At 51.3% G+C, this 18,934-nt stretch overlaps 1 protein-coding gene across 1 annotated transcript in view; it reads right to left on the bottom strand.

Moving 5' to 3' along the window:
- Window positions 1-18,678, bottom strand: part of slc23a1 (solute carrier family 23 member 1) — a 49,778-nt gene extending 31,100 nt beyond the window's left edge. Inside the window, exons 1-5 of the mRNA XM_072459686.1 lie at window positions 18,527-18,678; window positions 12,644-12,801; window positions 12,488-12,576; window positions 10,705-10,772; window positions 9,708-9,889 (exon numbers count right to left, since the gene is read on the bottom strand). Of these exons, the coding sequence (XP_072315787.1) occupies window positions 9,708-9,889; window positions 10,705-10,772; window positions 12,488-12,576; window positions 12,644-12,801; window positions 18,527-18,643 (614 nt within the window). The 5' untranslated portion in view covers window positions 18,644-18,678. The remainder of the gene's footprint in view (window positions 1-9,707; window positions 9,890-10,704; window positions 10,773-12,487; window positions 12,577-12,643; window positions 12,802-18,526) is intronic.
- Window positions 18,679-18,934: the final 256 nt, after the last annotated feature.

Here is an 18,934-nt window from a genome sequence, read left to right as displayed (position 1 = left end):
TTGTACTACAACAGAAGTACTATTGTACTACAACAGAAGTACTATTGCATTACAACAGAAGTATTATTGCATTACAACAGAAGTACTATTGTATTACAACAGAAGTACTATTGTACTACAACAGAAGTACTATTGCATTACAACAGAAGTACTATTGTACTACAACAGAAGTACTATTGTACTACAACAGAAGTACTATTGCATTACAACAGAAGTACTATTGCACTACAACAGAAGTACTATTGCATTACAACAGAAGTACTATTGTACTACAACAGAAGTACTATTGTACTACAACAGAAGTACTATTGCATTACAACAGAAGTACTATTGCACTACAACAGAAGTACTATTGCATTACAACAGAAGTATTATTGCATTACAACAGAAGTACTATTGTATTACAACAGAAGTACTATTGCACTACAACAGAAGTACTATTGTATTATTGTCGTGTATTTGTCTGGTCCTCACACAGTTGCACACATATATATATATATATATATATATATATATATATATATATATATATATATATATATGTATATATATACATACACACGCACACATACACACATACACACACACGTACTGTGTGTGTGTACACATGCAGACGATGCAGTACTTCACATTAATACTCTGCTACATGGGTGGAATGCAGGGCCGGCCCAAGCCTTCAGGGGGCCCTAAGCAGCTGCTTGGGGCCCCCTGAAGGCCCAGCCCTGGTCTTCAGAGCAACAGGACAGTCCCGAGACACTTTGAGCCCTGGGGGCACTGCAACATTATATGATGGGTGACCGCTTGTGTTTTACTCTGATCACTTATGTCATAAAGGCGCTGGCCCTGCTCTCAGCCCGGTGCAGCGCTCTGCTCTTTTCTCACACTTTTTTCACAATTGTGTTTTATCTATAGTATTTTTGTAAATATTTTTTCTGCTTTACTTGTTCGATCGGGACACGCGCTGGAATCGCTTTAATTCAACTTGTTTCGACTTGTTCGGCTGCATTATTGAGTGTTTTAGTCGTGTCGTCGTGATGTGTGCTGCGCCCCCCGGCCCCCCGGCCCCCCGGCCCCCCGGCGACTCCCGTGCCCCCCGGCCGCCTGTACGTGTTTATACAAAGGAGGAACTCATGAAGCTGCGGAGAACCGTCGTCTTACCCGGGGATCAAATCAAATCAAATCAAATCAATTTATTTTTGTAAGGCCCAAATTCACAACAACAGTTTCCTCTGAGGCCGAATCAACAATGTCTGTGGTGGCGAGGGACGATGTCCCAGGGTCCTCTGTCCTTAGACTCTCTTTCTCGGCCAGGAAAAACTACAAAAAACCTCCATGGGAAAAGTAGAAACCTGGAGGAGTTCCAGTGAGAAGAGAGGTGGAGGGCTGAAGAAGAGAGGTGGAGGTCTGAAGAAGAGAGGTGGAGGGCTGAAGAAGAGAGGTGGAGGGCTGAAGAAGAGAGGTGGAGGTCTGAAGACGAGAGGTGGAGGGCTGAAGAAGAGAGGTGGAGGTCTGAAGACGAGAGGTGGAGGGCTGAAGAAGAGAGGTGGAGGTCTGAAGAAGAGAGGTGGAGGGCTGAAGAAGAGAGGTGGAGGGCTGAAGAAGAGAGGTGGAGGTCTGAAGACGAGAGGTGGAGGTCTGAAGAAGAGAGGTGGAGGGCTGAAGAAGAGAGGTGGAGGGCTGAAGAAGAGAGGTGGAGGGCTGAAGAAGAGAGGTGGAGGGCTGAAGAAGAGAGGTGGAGGTCTGAAGAAGAGAGGTGGAGGGCTGAAGAAGAGAGGTGGAGGTCTGAAGAAGAGAGGTGGAGGGCTGAAGAAGAGAGGTGGAGGGCTGAAGAAGAGAGGTGGAGGTCTGAAGAAGAGAGGTGGAGGGCTGAAGAAGAGAGGTGGAGGGCTGAAGAAGAGAGGTGGAGGTCTGAAGAAGAGAGGTGGAGGTCTGAAGAAGAGAGGTGGAGGGCTGAAGAAGAGAGGTGGAGGGCTGAAGAAGAGAGGTGGAGGGCTGAAGAAGAGAGGTGGAGGGCTGAAGAAGAGAGGTGGAGGGCTGAAGAAGAGAGGTGGAGGTCTGAAGAAGAGAGGTGGAGGTCTGGCTGTGTATGTGAACACGAGCTGGTGTAAACCTGAACACTGCACAGTGAAGCAGCAGCTATGTAACAAAGACATTGAACTATTGGCTATTGGCATGAGGCCATATTATCTGCCCCGGGAGTTCTCACATGTGATTTTGATCACAGTCTATGTGGCCCCGTCTGCCAATGCTGAATATAATTGTGAAGCACTGCTCTCGTCTCTGGTGACTTTAACCTCGCTTCTCCCTCTTCTGTTCTGACACATACACCAGTATGTCACCTGCCCCACCAGAGACCATAGAACATTGGACTTGTTCTTTACCACCACCAGGAGGCTCCTCCCCCCTCCCTCCCCTGGGCAGCTCGGACCACACCCTTGTACATCTGAGGCCTGTGGTGCCCCGTGTGGTGAGAAGGTGTTCTGCTGAGAGCGAGGAGGCTCTGAGGGACTGTTTCAGCACCACTGTCATCACAGAGCATCAGGACATCAGCACCATCACAGAGCATCAGGACATCAGCACCATCACAGAGCATCAGGACATCAGCACCATCACAGAGCATCAGGACATCAGCACCATCACAGAGCATCAGGACATCAGCACCATCACAGAGCATCAGGACATCAGCACCATCACAGAGCATCAGGACATCAGCACCATCTGTTGTGAGAACATTGTTCCCTCCGGACGGTGTTTTCCAAACAAGCCGTGGATGAACCGTGACCTGAAGGCTCTGCTGAAGGAGAAGAAGAGCCTTCAGGTCAGAACAAGGAGGAGCAGAGGACTGTGCAGAAGGAGCTGAGGAGGAAGATCAGGAGGAAGCTACAAGAGGAGGAGCAGCTGCAGCAGGAGAACATTCAGGGAGTGTGGAGAAGCCTGAAAACCATCTCGGGCTTCAAAGTCCCGCCTGTCCAGACAGAGGGGGACCTACAGTGGGTGAATGAGCTTAATCCTCACTTCCTGAGATTTGATCAATCGCCCACCCCGCCCCCTGCACAGACCCCTCCCCCTGCACAGCTGCATGCTCCCTCTTCCACAGCCGTACAATGCCCTGCATCTGTTCCTCTTCACTTCTCTGCCCCGGACCATCAGCTCCCCACTCCCCCTGGACTCACCCATCCCCCCAGCACACGGTCCCCCTGCCAACCACTGACTGTCACAGCAGCACAGGTGAGGAGAGAGCTGAAGAGGATTAAAGTGAGGAAGGAGCAGTACCTGAGGCATCAGCCCCAGGCTCCTTAAGTCCTGCAGATGAACTGTGTGGAGTTATGGAGCATGTCTTCAACATGAGCCTGAAGCTGAGGCTGGTACCACAGGTCTGAAGACCTCCTGTCTGGTACCACAGGTCTGAAGACCTCCTGTCTGGTACCACAGGTCTGAAGACCTCCTGTCTGGTACCACAGGTCTGAAGACCTCCTGTCTGGTACCTGTGCCCAAGACACCGTGCGCCAAAGACCTCAACAGCTTCAGGGCAGTGTCTCTCACGTCCTGATGAAGACACTGGCGCTGGTCCTGGACCACCTCCGCTCCACCGTGAGCTCAGCCATGGACCCACTGCAGTTTGTATATCGGTCTGGCATCGGAGTGGAGGACGCCGTCATCTCCTGCTGCACCGCTCTCTCTCTCACCTGGAGAAACCTGGCAGCTCTGTGAGGATCCTGTTCTTTTATCTCTCCAGCGCCTTCAACACCATCAGCTCCTGAGGGACAAGCTGGAGACGGCTCCTGAGGGACAAGCTGGAGACGGCTGGTGTGGAGTACGACCTGCAGAGTGGATCCTGGACTACCTCACAGACCGACCCCAGTTTGTGAGAGCCCGGGACTGTGTGTCTGACACTCGGACCTGCAGTGTGGGGGTCCTGCAAAGTGGGGGACCTGCAGTGTGGGGGACCTGCAGTGTGGGTGCGCCCCAGGGCACCGTCCTCGCGCCCTTTCTCTTCACCCTCTACACTGCAGACCTCAGACATGGACAGCTGTGTCCTGCAGAAGTTCTCTCACCACTCTGCCATCATTGGACTCATCACAGACGATGATGCGGAGGACAGAGAACTGGAGCAGGACTTTGTGGAACCACCTCCTCATCAACGCAGAAGACCAAGGGGAGGCCACGCCCCCCTCACCAGTGAACATCCAGGGACGGGACATTGAGAGAGTGACTCATACAAGGACCTGGTGTTTCATCTGAACCACAAACTGGACTCATAACACAGACTGAACAGGAAGAGCCAGAGTGGACTCCACCTCCTGAGGAGACTCAGGTCTTTTGGAGTAACAGGGCCACTCCTTACATGGCCACTCCTGACAGGGCCACTCCTGACAGGGCCACTCCTGACAGGGCCACCCCTGAAGACCTTCTCCTCCTCTGTGGTGCATCAGCTCCTGTAGGTGTGGTCATCACAGAGGGAGAGGAAGAAGCTGGACAAAGCTCCGTCCTGGACTGTCCTCTGGACTCGGTGCAGGAGGTGGGGGACAGAAGGGTCCTGGCTAAACTCACATCTATGCTGGACCATGAGTGTCGCCCCCTGCAGGACACTCTGTCCCCTGCAGGACACTCTGTCCACTCTGGAGAGCAGTTAGTGACTGATCCACCCTCGCTGTGAGAAGGAGACGTTTCACACGTCTTTCCTTCTGCTGCTGTCACACTCTACAATACTGTCATATTCATGTGCATATAACTGATGAAAATAGGTTTATTTTATTTTAATTTTATTTGATCTTTATTTTCCCCTCCATTCCTTATTAAGAAATGAGAGGTTTTGTTTATAAGAGTTTTTTTTATAAGAGTTTTGTTTATAAGAGTTCTTCAATTAAGAGTGTTTTTTAAACTTCATATAAGTTATCTGTTCTTTTCCTCTGGATCGTTGCAACAATGAAATTTTCCCCATGTGTGGACATTAAAGGAATATCTTATCTTATGTTTTCCTCTGAGCGCTTGTGGTCTGTGTTCTATGATGATCGTGTGAGATTAGGACATTATGACTGATGAAGACTGGAATGAAATATTTAAACTCATTCAGTTAAAAATACTAAATATCATTATTACTCCATCATATTCAGAGCCAAGCTCTTGGACACAACTGCTAGAAATGCCAGGCCAAAGGTCGTGTACACATGACCTTTGGGAATGACCTTTGATCCAAAAATACTGGATGAATATTTATTCACCCTCAGCCTGAGCATAAGTCCATGTTTGTGGGCGTGTGTGTGTGTTTGTGGGCGTGAGTTTGTGGGCGTGTGTGTGTGGGCGTGTGTTTGTGGGCGTGTATTTGTGGGCGTGTGTTTGTGGGCGTGTGTTTGTGGGCGTGTGTTTGTGGGCGTGTATTTGTGGGCGTGTGTTTGTGGGCGTGTGTGTGTGGGCGTGTGTTTGTGGGCGTGTATTTGTGGGCGTGTGTTTGTGGGCGTGTGTTTGTGGGCGTGTATTTGTGGGCGTGTGTTTGTGGGCGTGTGTGTGTGGGTGGGTGTTTGTGGGCGTGTGTTTGTGGGCGTGTGTGTGTGGGCGTGTATTTGTGGGCGTGTGTGTGTGTGGGCGTGTATTTGTGGGCGTGTGTTTGTGGGCGTGTGTGTGTGGGTGGGTGTTTGTGGGCGTGTGTTTGTGGGCGTGTGCTTGTGGGCGTGTGCTTGCGGGCGTGTGCTTGTGTGCGTGTGTGTGTGGGCGTGTGTTTATGGGCGTGTGTGTGTGTTTGTGGGCGTGAGTTTGTGGGCGTGTGTGTGTGGGCGTGTGTTTGTGGGCGTGTGTTTGAGGGCGTGTGTTTGAGGGCGTGTATTTGTGGGCGTGTGTTTGTGGGCGTGCGTGTGGGTGGGTGTTTGTGGGCGTTTGCTTGTGGGCGTGGGCTTGTGGGCGTGTGTTTGCGGGCGTGTACTTGTGGGCGTGAGCTTGTGGGCGTGTGCTTGCGGGCGTGTGTCTGTGGGCGTGTGTCTGTGGGCGTGTGCTTGCGGGCGTGTGCTTGCAGGCGTGTGTTTGCGGGCGTGTGCTTGCGGGCGTGTGTCTGTGGGCGTGTGTCTGTGGGCGTGTGCTTGTGGGCGTGTGTTTGTGGGCGTGTGCTTGCGGGCGTGTGCTTGCGGGCGTGTGTTTGCGGGCGTTTGTTTGCGGGCGTGTGCTTGCGGGCGTGTGTTTGCGGGCGTTTGCTTGTGGGCGTGTGTCTGTGGGCATGTGTTTTGGGCGTGTGCTTGTGGGCGTGTTGCTAGTGGGCGTGTGCTTGTGGGCGTGTGTGTGGGCGTGTGTTTGTGGGCGTGTGCTTGTGGGCGTGTGCTTGTGGGCGTGTGTGTGGGCGTGTGTTTGTGGGCGTGTGTTTGTGGGTGTGTGTTTGTGGGCGTGTGTTTGCGGGCGTGTGCTTGTGGGCGTGTGCTTGTGGGCGTGTGTTTGTGGGCGTGTGGGCGTGTGTGTGGGCGTGTGTGTGGGTGTCTGTTTGTGGGCGTGTGCTTTTGGGCTTGTGTTTATGTGCGTGTGTTTGTGGGCGTGTGCTTGTGGGCGTGTGCTTGTGGGCGTGTGTTTGTGGGCGTGTGTTTGTGGGCGTGTGTTTGCGGGCGTGTGTTTGTGGGCGTGTGTTTGCGGGCGTGTGCTTGTGGGCGTGTGTTTGTGGAAGTGTGTTTGTGGGCGTGTGTTTGTGGGTGTGTGTTTGCGGGCGTGTGCTTGTGGGCGTGAGCTTGTGGGCGTGTGTTTGCAGGCGTGTGCTTGCGGGCGTGTGCTTGTGGCCGTGAGCTTGCGGGCGTGGACTTGCAGGCGTGTGTCTGTGGGCGTGTGTCTGTGGGTGTGTGTTTGTGGGCGTGTGCTTGTGGGCGTGTGTCTGTGGGCGTGTGTCTGTGGGTGTGTGTCTGTGGGTGTGTGTCTGTGGGTGTGTGCTTGTGGGCGTGTGTCTGTGGGCGTGTGTCTTTGTGCGTGTGTTTGTGGGTGTGTGCTTGTGGGCGTGTGTCTGTGGAAGTGTGTCTGTGGGTGTGTGTCTGTGGAAGTGTGTCTGTGGGCGTTTGTTTGTGGGCGTGTGTCTTTGTGCGTGTGTTTGTGGGCGTGTGCTTGTGGGCGTGTGCTTGCAGGCGTGTGTCTGTGGGCATGTGTCTGTGGGTGTGTGTCTGTGTGTGTGTGTCTGTGGGTGTGTGCTTGTGGGTGTGTGTCTGTGGGTGTGTGTCTGTGGGTGTGTGTTTGTGGGCGTGTGCTTGTGGGCGTGTGCTTGTGGGCGTGTGTCTGTGGGCGTGTGTCTGTGTGCGTGTGTTTGTGGGCGTTTGTTTGTGGGCGTGTGCTTGCAGGCGTGTGTCTGTGGGCGTGTGTCTGTGGGCGTGTGTCTGTGGGTGTGTGTCTGTGGGCGTTTGTTTGTGGGCGTGTGCTTGCAGGCGTGTGTCTGTGGGCGTGTGTCTGTGGGTGTGTGTCTGTGGGTGTGTGTCTGTGGGCGTTTGTTTGTGGGCGTGTGCTTGCAGGCGTGTGTCTGTGGGCGTGTGTCTGTGGGCGTGTGTCTGTGGGTGTGTGTCTGTGGGCGTTTGTTTGTGGGCGTGTGCTTGCAGGCGTGTGTCTGTGGGTGTGTGTCTGTGGGTGTGTGTCTTTGTGCGTGTGTTTGTGGGCGTGTGTTTGTGGGCGTGTGCTTGTGGGCGTGTGCTTGTGGGCGTGTGTTTGTGGGCGTGTGCTTGTGGGTGTGTGTTTGTGGGCGTGTGTTTGTGGGCGTGTGCTTGTGGGCGTGTGCTTGTGGGTGTGTGTCTGTGTGCGTGTGTTTGTGGGCGTGTGCTTGTGGGCGTGTGCTTGTGGGCGTGTGTTTGTGGGCGTGTACTTGTGGGTGTGTGTCTGTGTGCGTGTGTTTGTGGGCGTGTGCTTGTGGGCGTGTGCTTGTGGGCGTGTGCTTGTGGGCGTGTGCTTGTGGGTGTGTGCTTGTGGGTGTGTGTCTGTGTGCGTGTGTTTGTGGGCGTGTGCTTGTGGGCGTGTGCTTGTGGGCGTGTGCTTGTGGGTGTGTGCTTGTGGGTGTGTGTTTGTGGGCGTGTGCTTGTGGGCGTGTGCTTGTGGGCGTGTGTTTGTGGGCGTGTGCTTGTGGGTGTGTGTCTGTGTGCGTGTGTTTGTGGGCGTGTGCTTGTGGGCGTGTGTTTGTGGGCGTGTGCTTGTGGGTGTGTGTCTGTGTGCGTGTGCTTGTGTGCGTGTGTTTGTGGGCGTGTGCTTGTGGGTGTGTGTCTGTGGGCGTGTGTTTGTGGGCGTGTGCTTGTGTGCGTGTGTTTGTGGGCGTGTGCTTGTGGGTGTGTGTCTGTGGGCGTGTGTTTGTGGGCGTGTGCTTGTGGGTGTGTGTCTGTGGGCGTGTGTTTGTGGGCGTGTGCTTGTGGGCGTGTGTTTGTGGGCGTGTGCTTGCAGGCGTGTGTCTGTGGGCGTGTGTCTGTGGGTGTGTGTCTGTGGGTGTGTGTCTGTGGGCGTTTGTTTGTGGGCGTGTGCTTGGAGGCGTGTGTCTGTGGGCGTGTGTCTGTGGGCGTGTGTCTGTGGGTGTGTGTCTGTGGGCGTTTGTTTGTGGGCGTGTGCTTGCAGGCGTGTGTCTGTGGGCGTGTGTCTGTGGGTGTGTGTCTGTGGGTGTGTGTCTTTGTGCGTGTGTTTGTGGGCGTGTGTTTGTGGGCGTGTGCTTGTGGGCGTGTGCTTGTGGGCGTGTGTTTGTGGGCGTGTGCTTGTGGGTGTGTGTTTGTGGGCGTGTGTTTGTGGGCGTGTGCTTGTGGGCGTGTGCTTGTGGGTGTGTGTCTGTGTGCGTGTGTTTGTGGGCGTGTGCTTGTGGGCGTGTGCTTGTGGGCGTGTGTTTGTGGGCGTGTACTTGTGGGTGTGTGTCTGTGTGCGTGTGTTTGTGGGCGTGTGCTTGTGGGCGTGTGCTTGTGGGCGTGTGCTTGTGGGCGTGTGCTTGTGGGTGTGTGCTTGTGGGTGTGTGTCTGTGTGCGTGTGTTTGTGGGCGTGTGCTTGTGGGCGTGTGCTTGTGGGCGTGTGCTTGTGGGTGTGTGCTTGTGGGTGTGTGTTTGTGGGCGTGTGCTTGTGGGCGTGTGCTTGTGGGCGTGTGTTTGTGGGCGTGTGCTTGTGGGTGTGTGTCTGTGTGCGTGTGTTTGTGGGCGTGTGCTTGTGGGCGTGTGTTTGTGGGCGTGTGCTTGTGGGTGTGTGTCTGTGTGCGTGTGCTTGTGTGCGTGTGTTTGTGGGCGTGTGTTTGTGGGCGTGTGCTTGTGTGCGTGTGTTTGTGGGCGTGTGCTTGTGGGTGTGTGTCTGTGGGCGTGTGTTTGTGGGCGTGTGCTTGTGGGTGTGTGTCTGTGGGCGTGTGTTTGTGGGCGTGTGCTTGTGGGCGTGTGTTTGTGGGCGTGTGCTTGTGGGCGTGTGCTTGTGGGCGTGTGCTTGTGGGCGTGTGCTTGTGGGCGTGTGTTTGTGGGCGTGTGCTTGTGGGCGTGTGCTTGTGGGCGTGTGCTTGTGGGCGTGTGCTTGTGGGCGTGTGCTTGTGTGCGTGTGTTTGTGGGCGTGTGCTTGTGTGCGTGTGTTTGTGGGCGTGTGTTTGTGGGCGTGTGTTTGTGGGCGTGTGCTTGTGTGCGTGTGTTTGTGGGCGTGTGCTTGTGGGTGTGTGTCTGTGGGCGTGTGTTTGTGGGCGTATGCTTGTGGGTGTGTGTCTGTGTGCGTGTGTTTGTGGGCGTGTGCTTGTGGGCGTGTGCTTGTGGGCGTGGTGTGTTACGTACAGTGAAGAGAGCCCCCAGTGTGACCCCGCCCTCTCGCCAGCCGTATTGAACACGCTCAGTCCAATCAAAGACACTGTGGGAGTTATGGTCAACGGCCCAATGAAGCGCAGCATCAGACCAGGAAGTCCCAACGCACCAATCACAACCTCTGTCAGGCTGGACACGATGATGGCGCCCTGGATCTGACCAAGAGGAGGAGGGACGTTTAAATGCACCAATCACAGAGCAGCGTGTGGTTACAGTCGTCAACAAAAATTTCCTAGTTGTATTTTATTAATGATAAAAAGTACAAAAGTGACTGAAGACGACAGAGACGGTCACATGATGGACAGAGACAGTCACATGATGGACAGAGACAGTCACATGATGTACAGAGACGAACACATGGACAGAGACGGTCACATGATGGACATAGACGGTCACATGATGGACATAGACGGACACATGATGGACAGAGACGGTCACATGATGGACATAGACGGACACATGATGGACATAGACGGTCACATGATGGACATAGACGGACACATGATGGACAGAGACAGTCACATGATGGACAGAGACGGTCACATGATGGACAGAGACGGTCACATGATGGACAGAGACGAACACATGGACAGAGACGGTCACATGATGGACAGAGACGGTCACATGATGTACAGAGACGAACACATGGACAGAGACGGTCACATGATGGACATAGACGGTCACATGATGGACATAGACGGTCACATGATGGACATAGACGGACACATGATGGACAGAGACGGTCACATGATGGACATAGACGGACACATGATGGACAGAGACGGACACATGATGGACAGAGACGGACACATGATTGACAGAGACGGTCACATGATGGACAGAGACGGACACATGATTGACAGAGACGGTCACATGATTGACAGAGACGGACACGGACGACATATTTATATATATATTAGCCCAGATCATTTTCATGAATAATACTCATACACAGTATTTGTACTTTTACCTCTCGGATCCTCGGATGCCAGACGTGACTGGTATCCAGGGGCAACGTCCAGTTCCCATAGATCTCCTCTGCAACAGAACTGGGTTTTAGAACAGTCCTGCTTATGTCCTGGTTTAGTCCTGCTTATGTCCTGGTTTAGTCCTGGTTTAGTCCTGCTTTAGTCCTGCTTTAGTCCTGGTTTAGTCCTGCTTTAGTCCTGCTTTAGTCCTGCTTTAGTCCTGCTTTAGTCCTGGTTTAGTCCTGGTTTAGTCCTGCTTTAGTCCTGCTTTAGTCCTGGTTTAGTCCTGCTTTAGTCCTGCTTTAGTCCTGCTTTAGTCCTGCTTTAGTCCTGGTTTAGTCCTGCTTTAGTCCTGGTTTAGTCACGTGTCACAACCCGGCTCTAACCAGTTTCATGGACGTCAGACGGATCCAGGAACCTCAGATGAAAGTAAACTGTTTGTGGGAGTACCTGGTGGAGGTACGTGGTACGTGGTGGAGGTACGTGGTACGTGGTGGAGGTACGTGGTACGTGGTGGAGGTACGTGGTACGTGGTGGAGGTACGTGGTGGAGATACGTGGTGGAGGTACGTGGTGGAGGTACGTGGTGGAGGTACGTGGTACGTGGTGGAGGTACGTGGTGGAGGTACGTGGTACGTGGTGGAGGTACGTGGTGGAGGTACGTGGTACGTGGTGGAGGTACGTGGTGGAGGTACGTGGTGGAGGTACGTGGTACGTGGTGGAGGTACGTGGTGGAGGTACGTGGTGGAGGTACGTGGTGGAGATACGTGGTGGAGGTACGTGGTGGAGGTACGTGGTGGAGGTACGTGGTGGAGGTACGTGGTACGTGGTGGAGGTACGTGGTGGAGGTACGTGGTGGAGATACGTGGTGGAGGTACGTGGTGGAGGTACGTGGTGGAGGTACGTGGTACGTGGTGGAGGTACGTGGTGGAGGTACGTGGTGGAGGTACGTGGTGGAGGTACGTGGTGGAGGTACGTGGTGGAGGTACGTGGTGTATATATGTACAATTTATTATTTTTGTGTACGTTTATTCAGGAGCTATTGCCTGAAAATGAGGCTAATGTTCTGTAGTAGTGCTGGTGTCATGGTTCAGACAGTGCTGGTGTCATGGTTCAGACATTGCTGGTGTCATGGTGCAGACAGTGCTGGTGTCATGGTGCAGACAGTGCTGGTGTCATGGTTCAGACAGTGCTGGTGTCATGGTTCAGACATTGCTGGTGTCATGGTGCAGACAGTGCTGGTGTCATGGTGCAGACAGTGCTGGTGTCATGGTTCAGACAGTGCTGGTGTCATGGTGCAGACAGTGCTGGTGTCATGGTTCAGACAGTGCTGGTGTCATGGTTCAGACAGTGCTGGTGTCATGGTGCAGACAGTGCTGGTGTCATGGTGCAGACAGTGCTGGTGTCATGGTGCAGACAGTGCTGGTGTCATGGTTCAGACAGTGCTGGTGTCATGCTGCAGACAGTGCTGGTGTCATGGTTCAGACAGTGCTGGTGTCATGGTTCAGACAGTGCTGGTGTCATGGTGCAGACAGTGCTGGTGTCATGGTGCAGACAGTGCTGGTGTCATGGTGCAGACAGTGCTGGTGTCATGGTTCAGACAGTGCTGGTGTCATGGTTCAGACAGTGCTGGTGTCATGCTGCAGACAGTGCTGGTGTCATGGTTCAGACAGTGCTGGTGTCATGGTTCAGACAGTGCTGGTGTCATGGTGCAGACAGTGCTGGTGTCATGGTGCAGACAGTGCTGGTGTCATGGTGCAGACAGTGCTGGTGTCATGGTGCAGACCTTCTGGAGGACACTTCCAGCGGTCCAGACTCAGGACGGCCTGAGCTGGGATGAGGAAGGCGAAGGCCGAGGCCTGGAACAGAGGAAGTCTGCAAACAAGAAGATTTTAGTCATGAAAAGAATGACGATGGTTTTATTTTGAAGGTCGTGTTGTACCTGACGCCCACAGTCGTCTGTATCAGAGTGGTTAGCCCCACGGTGGTGAAGATGGTGCCAATCAGCTGACTTATGGCGCTTTGGTCCCGCCCCACACACATCGCCTCAGCCAATAGGAACGGGACGGCCACAGTGCCCGAGAAACAGGTCAAGTAATGCTGCAAAGAAACTGAGGTAGGACTCGTGGGTCACACGCTCTGCCTCACAGAGGACATGTCCTCTGTGAGGCAGAGGACATGTCCTCTGCCTCACAGAGGACATGTCCTCTGTGAGGCAGAGGACATGTCCTCTGCCTCACACGCTAAAGTGGCAGCTTTTGATAAACAATGTCCTGACCTCATCATCACAGACCTGATCCTGAATATCAAAACTTCCAACAAAACTGGGAAAATAAAGCTTGACCATGTCCCTGTCCCCAAGACCCCAAACCAGAGTCCAAGGTCTATTTGACTGAAGGTCCAAAGGGTGTGACATCCCGATGAGGTGGTCTGAACCCCACAGACAGGACCAGACCAAACCAGCCCCACATGTCTTCACGTGTCTTCACGTGTCTTCACGTGTCTTCACATGTCTTCACGTGTCTTACATGGCTTCACGTGTCTTCACGTGAAGACGTCTTCACGTGTCTTCACGTGTCTTCACGTGTCTTCACGTGTCTTACATGTCTTCACGTGTCTTCACGTGAAGACGTCTTCACGTGTCTTCACGTGTCTTCACGTGTCTTACATGTCTTCACGTGTCTTCACATGTCTTCACGTGTCTTACATGTCTTCACGTGTCTTCACATGTCTTCACGTGTCTTCACGTGTCTTCACATGTCTTCACGTGTCTTACATGTCTTCACGTGTCTTCACATGTCTTCACGTGTCTTCACGTGTCTTCACATGTCTTCACGTGTCTTACATGTCTTCACGTGTCTTCACGTGTCTTCTCACGTGTCTTCACATGTCTTCACATGTCTTCACGTGTCTTCTCACATGTCTTCACGTGTCTTCACGTGTCTTCACATGTCTTCACATGTCTTCACATGTCTTCACATGTCTTCACGTGTCTTCGGTCAAGAAAGGCAAAACCTTTGACCAAATGAAGTCTCGCCTGAGAGAAGAAAGTGGATTACACTTTATCCTGCGACGCTGAGGCTCAACGTGGATGGAAAAATCAAAAAGATTGACCAGAACAGAGACATCTGCATCTGCAGAGACACTAAACCCTGAGCTATGAAGACATCTGCATCTGCAGAGACACTAGACCCTGAGCTATGAAGACATCTGCATCTACAGAGACACTAGACCCTGAGCTATGAAGACATCTGCATCTGCAGAGACACTAGACCCTGAGCTATGAAGACATCTGCATCTGCAGAGACACTAGACCCTGAGCTATTAAGACATCTGCATCTACAGAGACACTAAACCCTGAGCTATGAAGACATCTGCAAGCTATGAAGACATCTGCATCTGCAGAGACACTAGACCCTGAGCTATGGCGACATCTGCATCTGCAGAGACACTAAACCCTGAGCTATGAAGACATCTGCAAGCTATGAAGACATCTGCATCTGCAGAGACACTAGACCCTGAGCTATGGCGACATCTGCATCTGCAGAGACACTAAACCCTGAGCTATGAAGACATCTGCAAGCTATGAAGACATCTGCATCTGCAGAGACACTAGACCCTGAGCTATGAAGACATCTGCATCTGCAGAGACACTAGACCCTGAGCTATGAAGACATCTGCATCTACAGAGACACTAGACCCTGAGCTATGAAGACATCTGCATCTACAGAGACACTAGACCCTGAGCTATTAAGACATCTGCATCTGCAGAGACACTAAACCCTGAGCTATGAAGACATCTGCAAGCTATGAAGACATCTGCATCTGCAGAGACACTAGACCCTGAGCTATGAAGACATCTGCATCTACAGAGACACTAGACCCTGAGCTATTAAGACATCTGCATCTGCAGAGACACTAGACCCTGAGCTATGAAGACATCTGCATCTGCAGAGACACTAGACCCTGAGCTATGAAGACATCTGCATCTGCAGGGACACTAGACCCTGAGCTATTAAGACATCTGCATCTGCAGGGACACTAGACCCTGAGCTATTAAGACATCTGCATCTGCAAAGACACTAGACCCTGAGCTATTAAGACATCTGCATCTGCAGAGACACTAGACCCTGAGCTATTAAGACATCTGCATCTGCAGAGACACTAGACCCTGAGCTATTAAGACATCCCCCCTTTTCCCTTTATTTCAAGGTGAGTGAAAAATCCTTTCAGTCAAACACAGCTAAACAAATCAGTTTTTATCTTAGATTTGATCCTTGTCAGAGTAGAACATGTCCTCAGAGTCTGAGATGTACTTTGGTCCTAGGACATGGCGAGACTTGTAGATATTCTCTGAGCCACAGGGAGCCAGTGGGACTGAGGCTTTTCCCGTGTCTGTGTTCAGGAGGATGTCATTTGTCACCATGACAACAGCAGTCTCAGTCACCGTGACAACAGCAGTCTCAGTCACCATGACAACAGCAGTCTCAGTCACCGTGACAACAGCAGTCTCAGTCACCGTGACAACAGCAGTCTCAGTCACCGTGACGACAGCAGTCTCAGTCACCATGACAACAGCAGTCTCAGTCACCGTGACAATAGCAGTCTCAGTCACCATGACAACAGCAGTCTCAGTCACCGTGACGACAGCAGTCTCAGTCACCATGACGACAGCAGTCTCAGTCACCGTGACGACAGCAGTCTCAGTCACCGTGACGACAGCAGTCTCAGTCACCGTGACAACAGCAGTCTCAGTCGCTGTGACAACAGCAGTCTCAGTCACCATGACAACAGCAGTCTCAGTCACCGTGACAACAGCAGTCTCAGTCACCATGACAACAGCAGTCAGCAGTCTCAGTCACCGTGACAACAGCAGTCTCAGTCACCGTGACAACAGCAGTCTCAGTCACCGTGACAACAGCAGTCTCAGTCACCGTGACAACAGCAGTCTCAGTCACCGTGACGACAGCAGTCTCAGTCACCATGACAACAGCAGTCACAGTCACCATGACAACAGCAGTCTCAGTCACCATGACAACAGCAGTCTCAGTCACCATGACAACAGCAGTCTCAGTCACCATGACAACAGCAGTCACAGTCACCGTGACAACAGCAGTCTCAGTCACCATGACAACAGCAGTCTCAGTCACCGTGACAACAGCACCGTGAAACAACAGCTTCAGTGACTGATCCACTCTCGCTGTGTGAGACGTTTCACCATCTGCTGCTGTCAGACTTTACTCCCTGTAATGGCCATGTACATCCTATTGTAACCTGACTCTGCTCCCTCCTCACTGAGAAGCTGATGAGCATCAGAATGAACCGCCCCAGGGTTTCAACACACTATTATAAACGACTGGAAGGTTGAATCTTAAACCCCTCTGAGGAAGGATTCTCTTTTTGAACAAAGATCATCTCTGTAACTCTTTCTCTTCATCTTTTGTCCTGCTCAGAATCTTCTCCTCTTTGTCTTTGATCCAGTGCTTTGTGTCTTTAAGATGAAGCTGCACGACGCTCTGTGGTCCTGAACTCCAGTGTCTGACGTGTGAGAGCCTCTGGTGCAGTGGCTCTTTAGGCTCACTATGTGGCTCTTTAGTCTCACTATGTGGCTCTTTAGGCTCACTATGTGGCTCTTTAGGCTCACTATGTGGCTCTTTAGGCTCACTATGTGACTCTTTAGTCTCACTATGTGGCTCTTTAGGCTCACTATGTGGCTCTTTAGGCTCACTATGTGGCTCTTTAGGCTCACTATGTGGCTCTTTAGTCTCACTATGTGGCTCTTTAGGCTCACTATGTGGCTCTTTAGGCTCACTATGTGGCTCTTTAGGCTCACTATGTGGCTCTTTAGGCTCACTATGTGGCTCTTTAGTCTCACTATGTGACTCTCTTTAGCCTCACTATGTGACTCTTTATTCTCACTATGTGGCTCTCTTTAGTCTCACTATGTGGCTCTTTAGTCTCACTATGTGGCTCTTTAGTCTCACTATGTGGCTCTTTAGTCTCACTATGTGGCTATTTAGTCTCACTATGTGGCTCTTTAGGCTCACTATGTGGCTCTTTAGGCTCACTATGTGGCTCTTTAGTCTCACTATTTGGCTCTTTAGTCTCACTATGTGGCTCTCTTTAGTTTCACTACGTGGCTCTCTTTAGTTTCACTACGTGGCTCTCTTTAGTTTCACTACGTGGCTCTTTAGTCTCACTACGTGGCTCTTTAGTCTCACTACGTGGCTCTTTAGTCTCACTACGTGGCTCTCTTTAGTCTCACTACGTGGCTCTTTAGTCTCACTACGTGGCTCTTTAGTCTCACTACGTGGCTCTTTAGTCTCACTACGTGGCTCTTTAGTCTCACTATGTGGCTCTTTAGTCTCACTATGTGGCTCTTTATTCTCACTATGTGGCTCTTTAGTCTCACTATGTGGCTCTCACTATGTGGCTCTTTAGTCTCACTATGTGGCTCTTTAGTCTCACTATGTGGCTCTTTATTCTCACTATGTGGCTCTTTAGCCTCACTATGTGACTCTTTAGTCTCACTATGTGGCTCTTTAGTCTCACTATTTGGCTCTTTAGTCTCACTATGTGGCTCTTTAGCCTCACTATGTGGCTCTTTAGTCTCACTATGTGGCTCTCTTTAGTCTCACTATGTGGCTCTTTAGTCTCACTATGTGGCTCTTTAGCCTCACTATGTGGCTCTTTAGTCTCACTATGTGGCTCTTTAGCCTCACTATGTGACTCTTTAGTCTCACTATGTGGCTCTTTAGTCTCACTATGTGGCTCTTTAGTCTCACTATTTGGCTCTTTAGTCTCACTATGTGGCTCTTTAGTCTCACTATTTGGCTCTTTAGTCTCACTATGTGGCTCTTTAGTCTCACTATGTGGCTCTTTAGTCTCACTATGTGGCTCTTTATTCTCACTATGTGGCTCTTTAGCCTCACTATGTGACTCTTTAGTCTCACTATTTGGCTCTTTAGTCTCACTATGTGGCTCTTTAGTCTCACTATGTGGCTCTTTAGTCTCACTATGTGGCTCTTTATTCTCACTATGTGGCTCTCTTTAGTCTCACTATGTGGCTCTCTTTAGTCTCACTATGTGGCTCTTTAGTCTCACTATTTGGCTCTTTAGTCTCACTATGTGGCTCTTTAGTCTCACTATGTGGCTCTTTATTCTCACTATGTGGCTCTTTATTCTCACTATGTGGCTCTCTTTAGTCTCACTATGTGACTCTTTAGTCTCACTATGTGGCTCTTTAGTCTCACTATGTGGCTCTTTAGTCTCACTATGTGGCTCTTTAGTCTCACTATGTGGCTCTTTAGTCTCACTATTTGGCTCTTTAGTCTCACTATGTGGCTCTTTAGCCTCACTATGTGGCTCTTTAGTCTCACTATGTGACTCTTTAGTCTCACTATGTGGCTCTTTAGTCTCACTATGTGGCTCTTTAGTCTCACTATGTGGCTCTTTAGTCTCACTATGTGGCTCTTTAGTCTCACTATTTGGCTCTTTAGTCTCACTATGTGGCTCTTTAGCCTCACTATGTGGCTCTTTAGTCTCACTATGTGGCTCTCTTTAGTCTCACTATGTGGCTCTTTAGTCTCACTATGTGGCTCTTTAGTCTCACTATGTGGCTCTTTAGTCTCACTATGTGGCTCTTTAGCCTCACTATGTGGCTCTTTAGTCTCACTATGTGGCTCTTTAGTCTCACTATGTGACTCTTTAGTCTCACTGTGTGCCCCTCCCTGTGTCAGATGCCCTCCCTGTGTCAGATGCCCTCCCTGTGTCAGATGCCCTCCCTGTGTCAGATGCCCTCCCTGTGTCAGATGCCCTCACGTACCTGCAGACCCAGCAGCACACACAGATACCATGGAGGGACGTCCTCAATGGTGTAGATCATCCCTGAGTCCAATTTCTCTGCTCCCATTGGCTGAGGATGACCTCGCTCTAATCCCATTGGCTGATGAGGCTTCTCTTCTGAGCTCTGATTGGACGAAATAAACAGAGTAAATCCTGGAATTATTCAAACTCACAGGTTGTGTTAATGTTACAAATGAGTCAGAATCAAGCCCCGCCCATCGAATATGAATTCATATGATTTATTCAAACAGAGACAATTCACTGAGGAAAGTCTAACCCCATGTGACCATGTGACCATGTGACCATGTGACCATGTGACCATTTGAGCTGTCGCCACGTTTGACCCGACAAAATGAGAGATTCATCTGAGATTATGATGATGTCATAC

This window comes from Eucyclogobius newberryi, unplaced genomic scaffold, assembly GCF_026437365.1.
Source record: "Eucyclogobius newberryi isolate DKJ021-1_F unplaced genomic scaffold, fEucNew1.0.hap1 SCAF_25, whole genome shotgun sequence".
Taxonomy (NCBI): domain Eukaryota; kingdom Metazoa; phylum Chordata; class Actinopteri; order Gobiiformes; family Gobiidae; genus Eucyclogobius; species Eucyclogobius newberryi.
The sequence above is the reverse complement of the archived record's forward strand: the minus strand, read 5'-3'. Positions and strand labels throughout refer to the sequence as shown.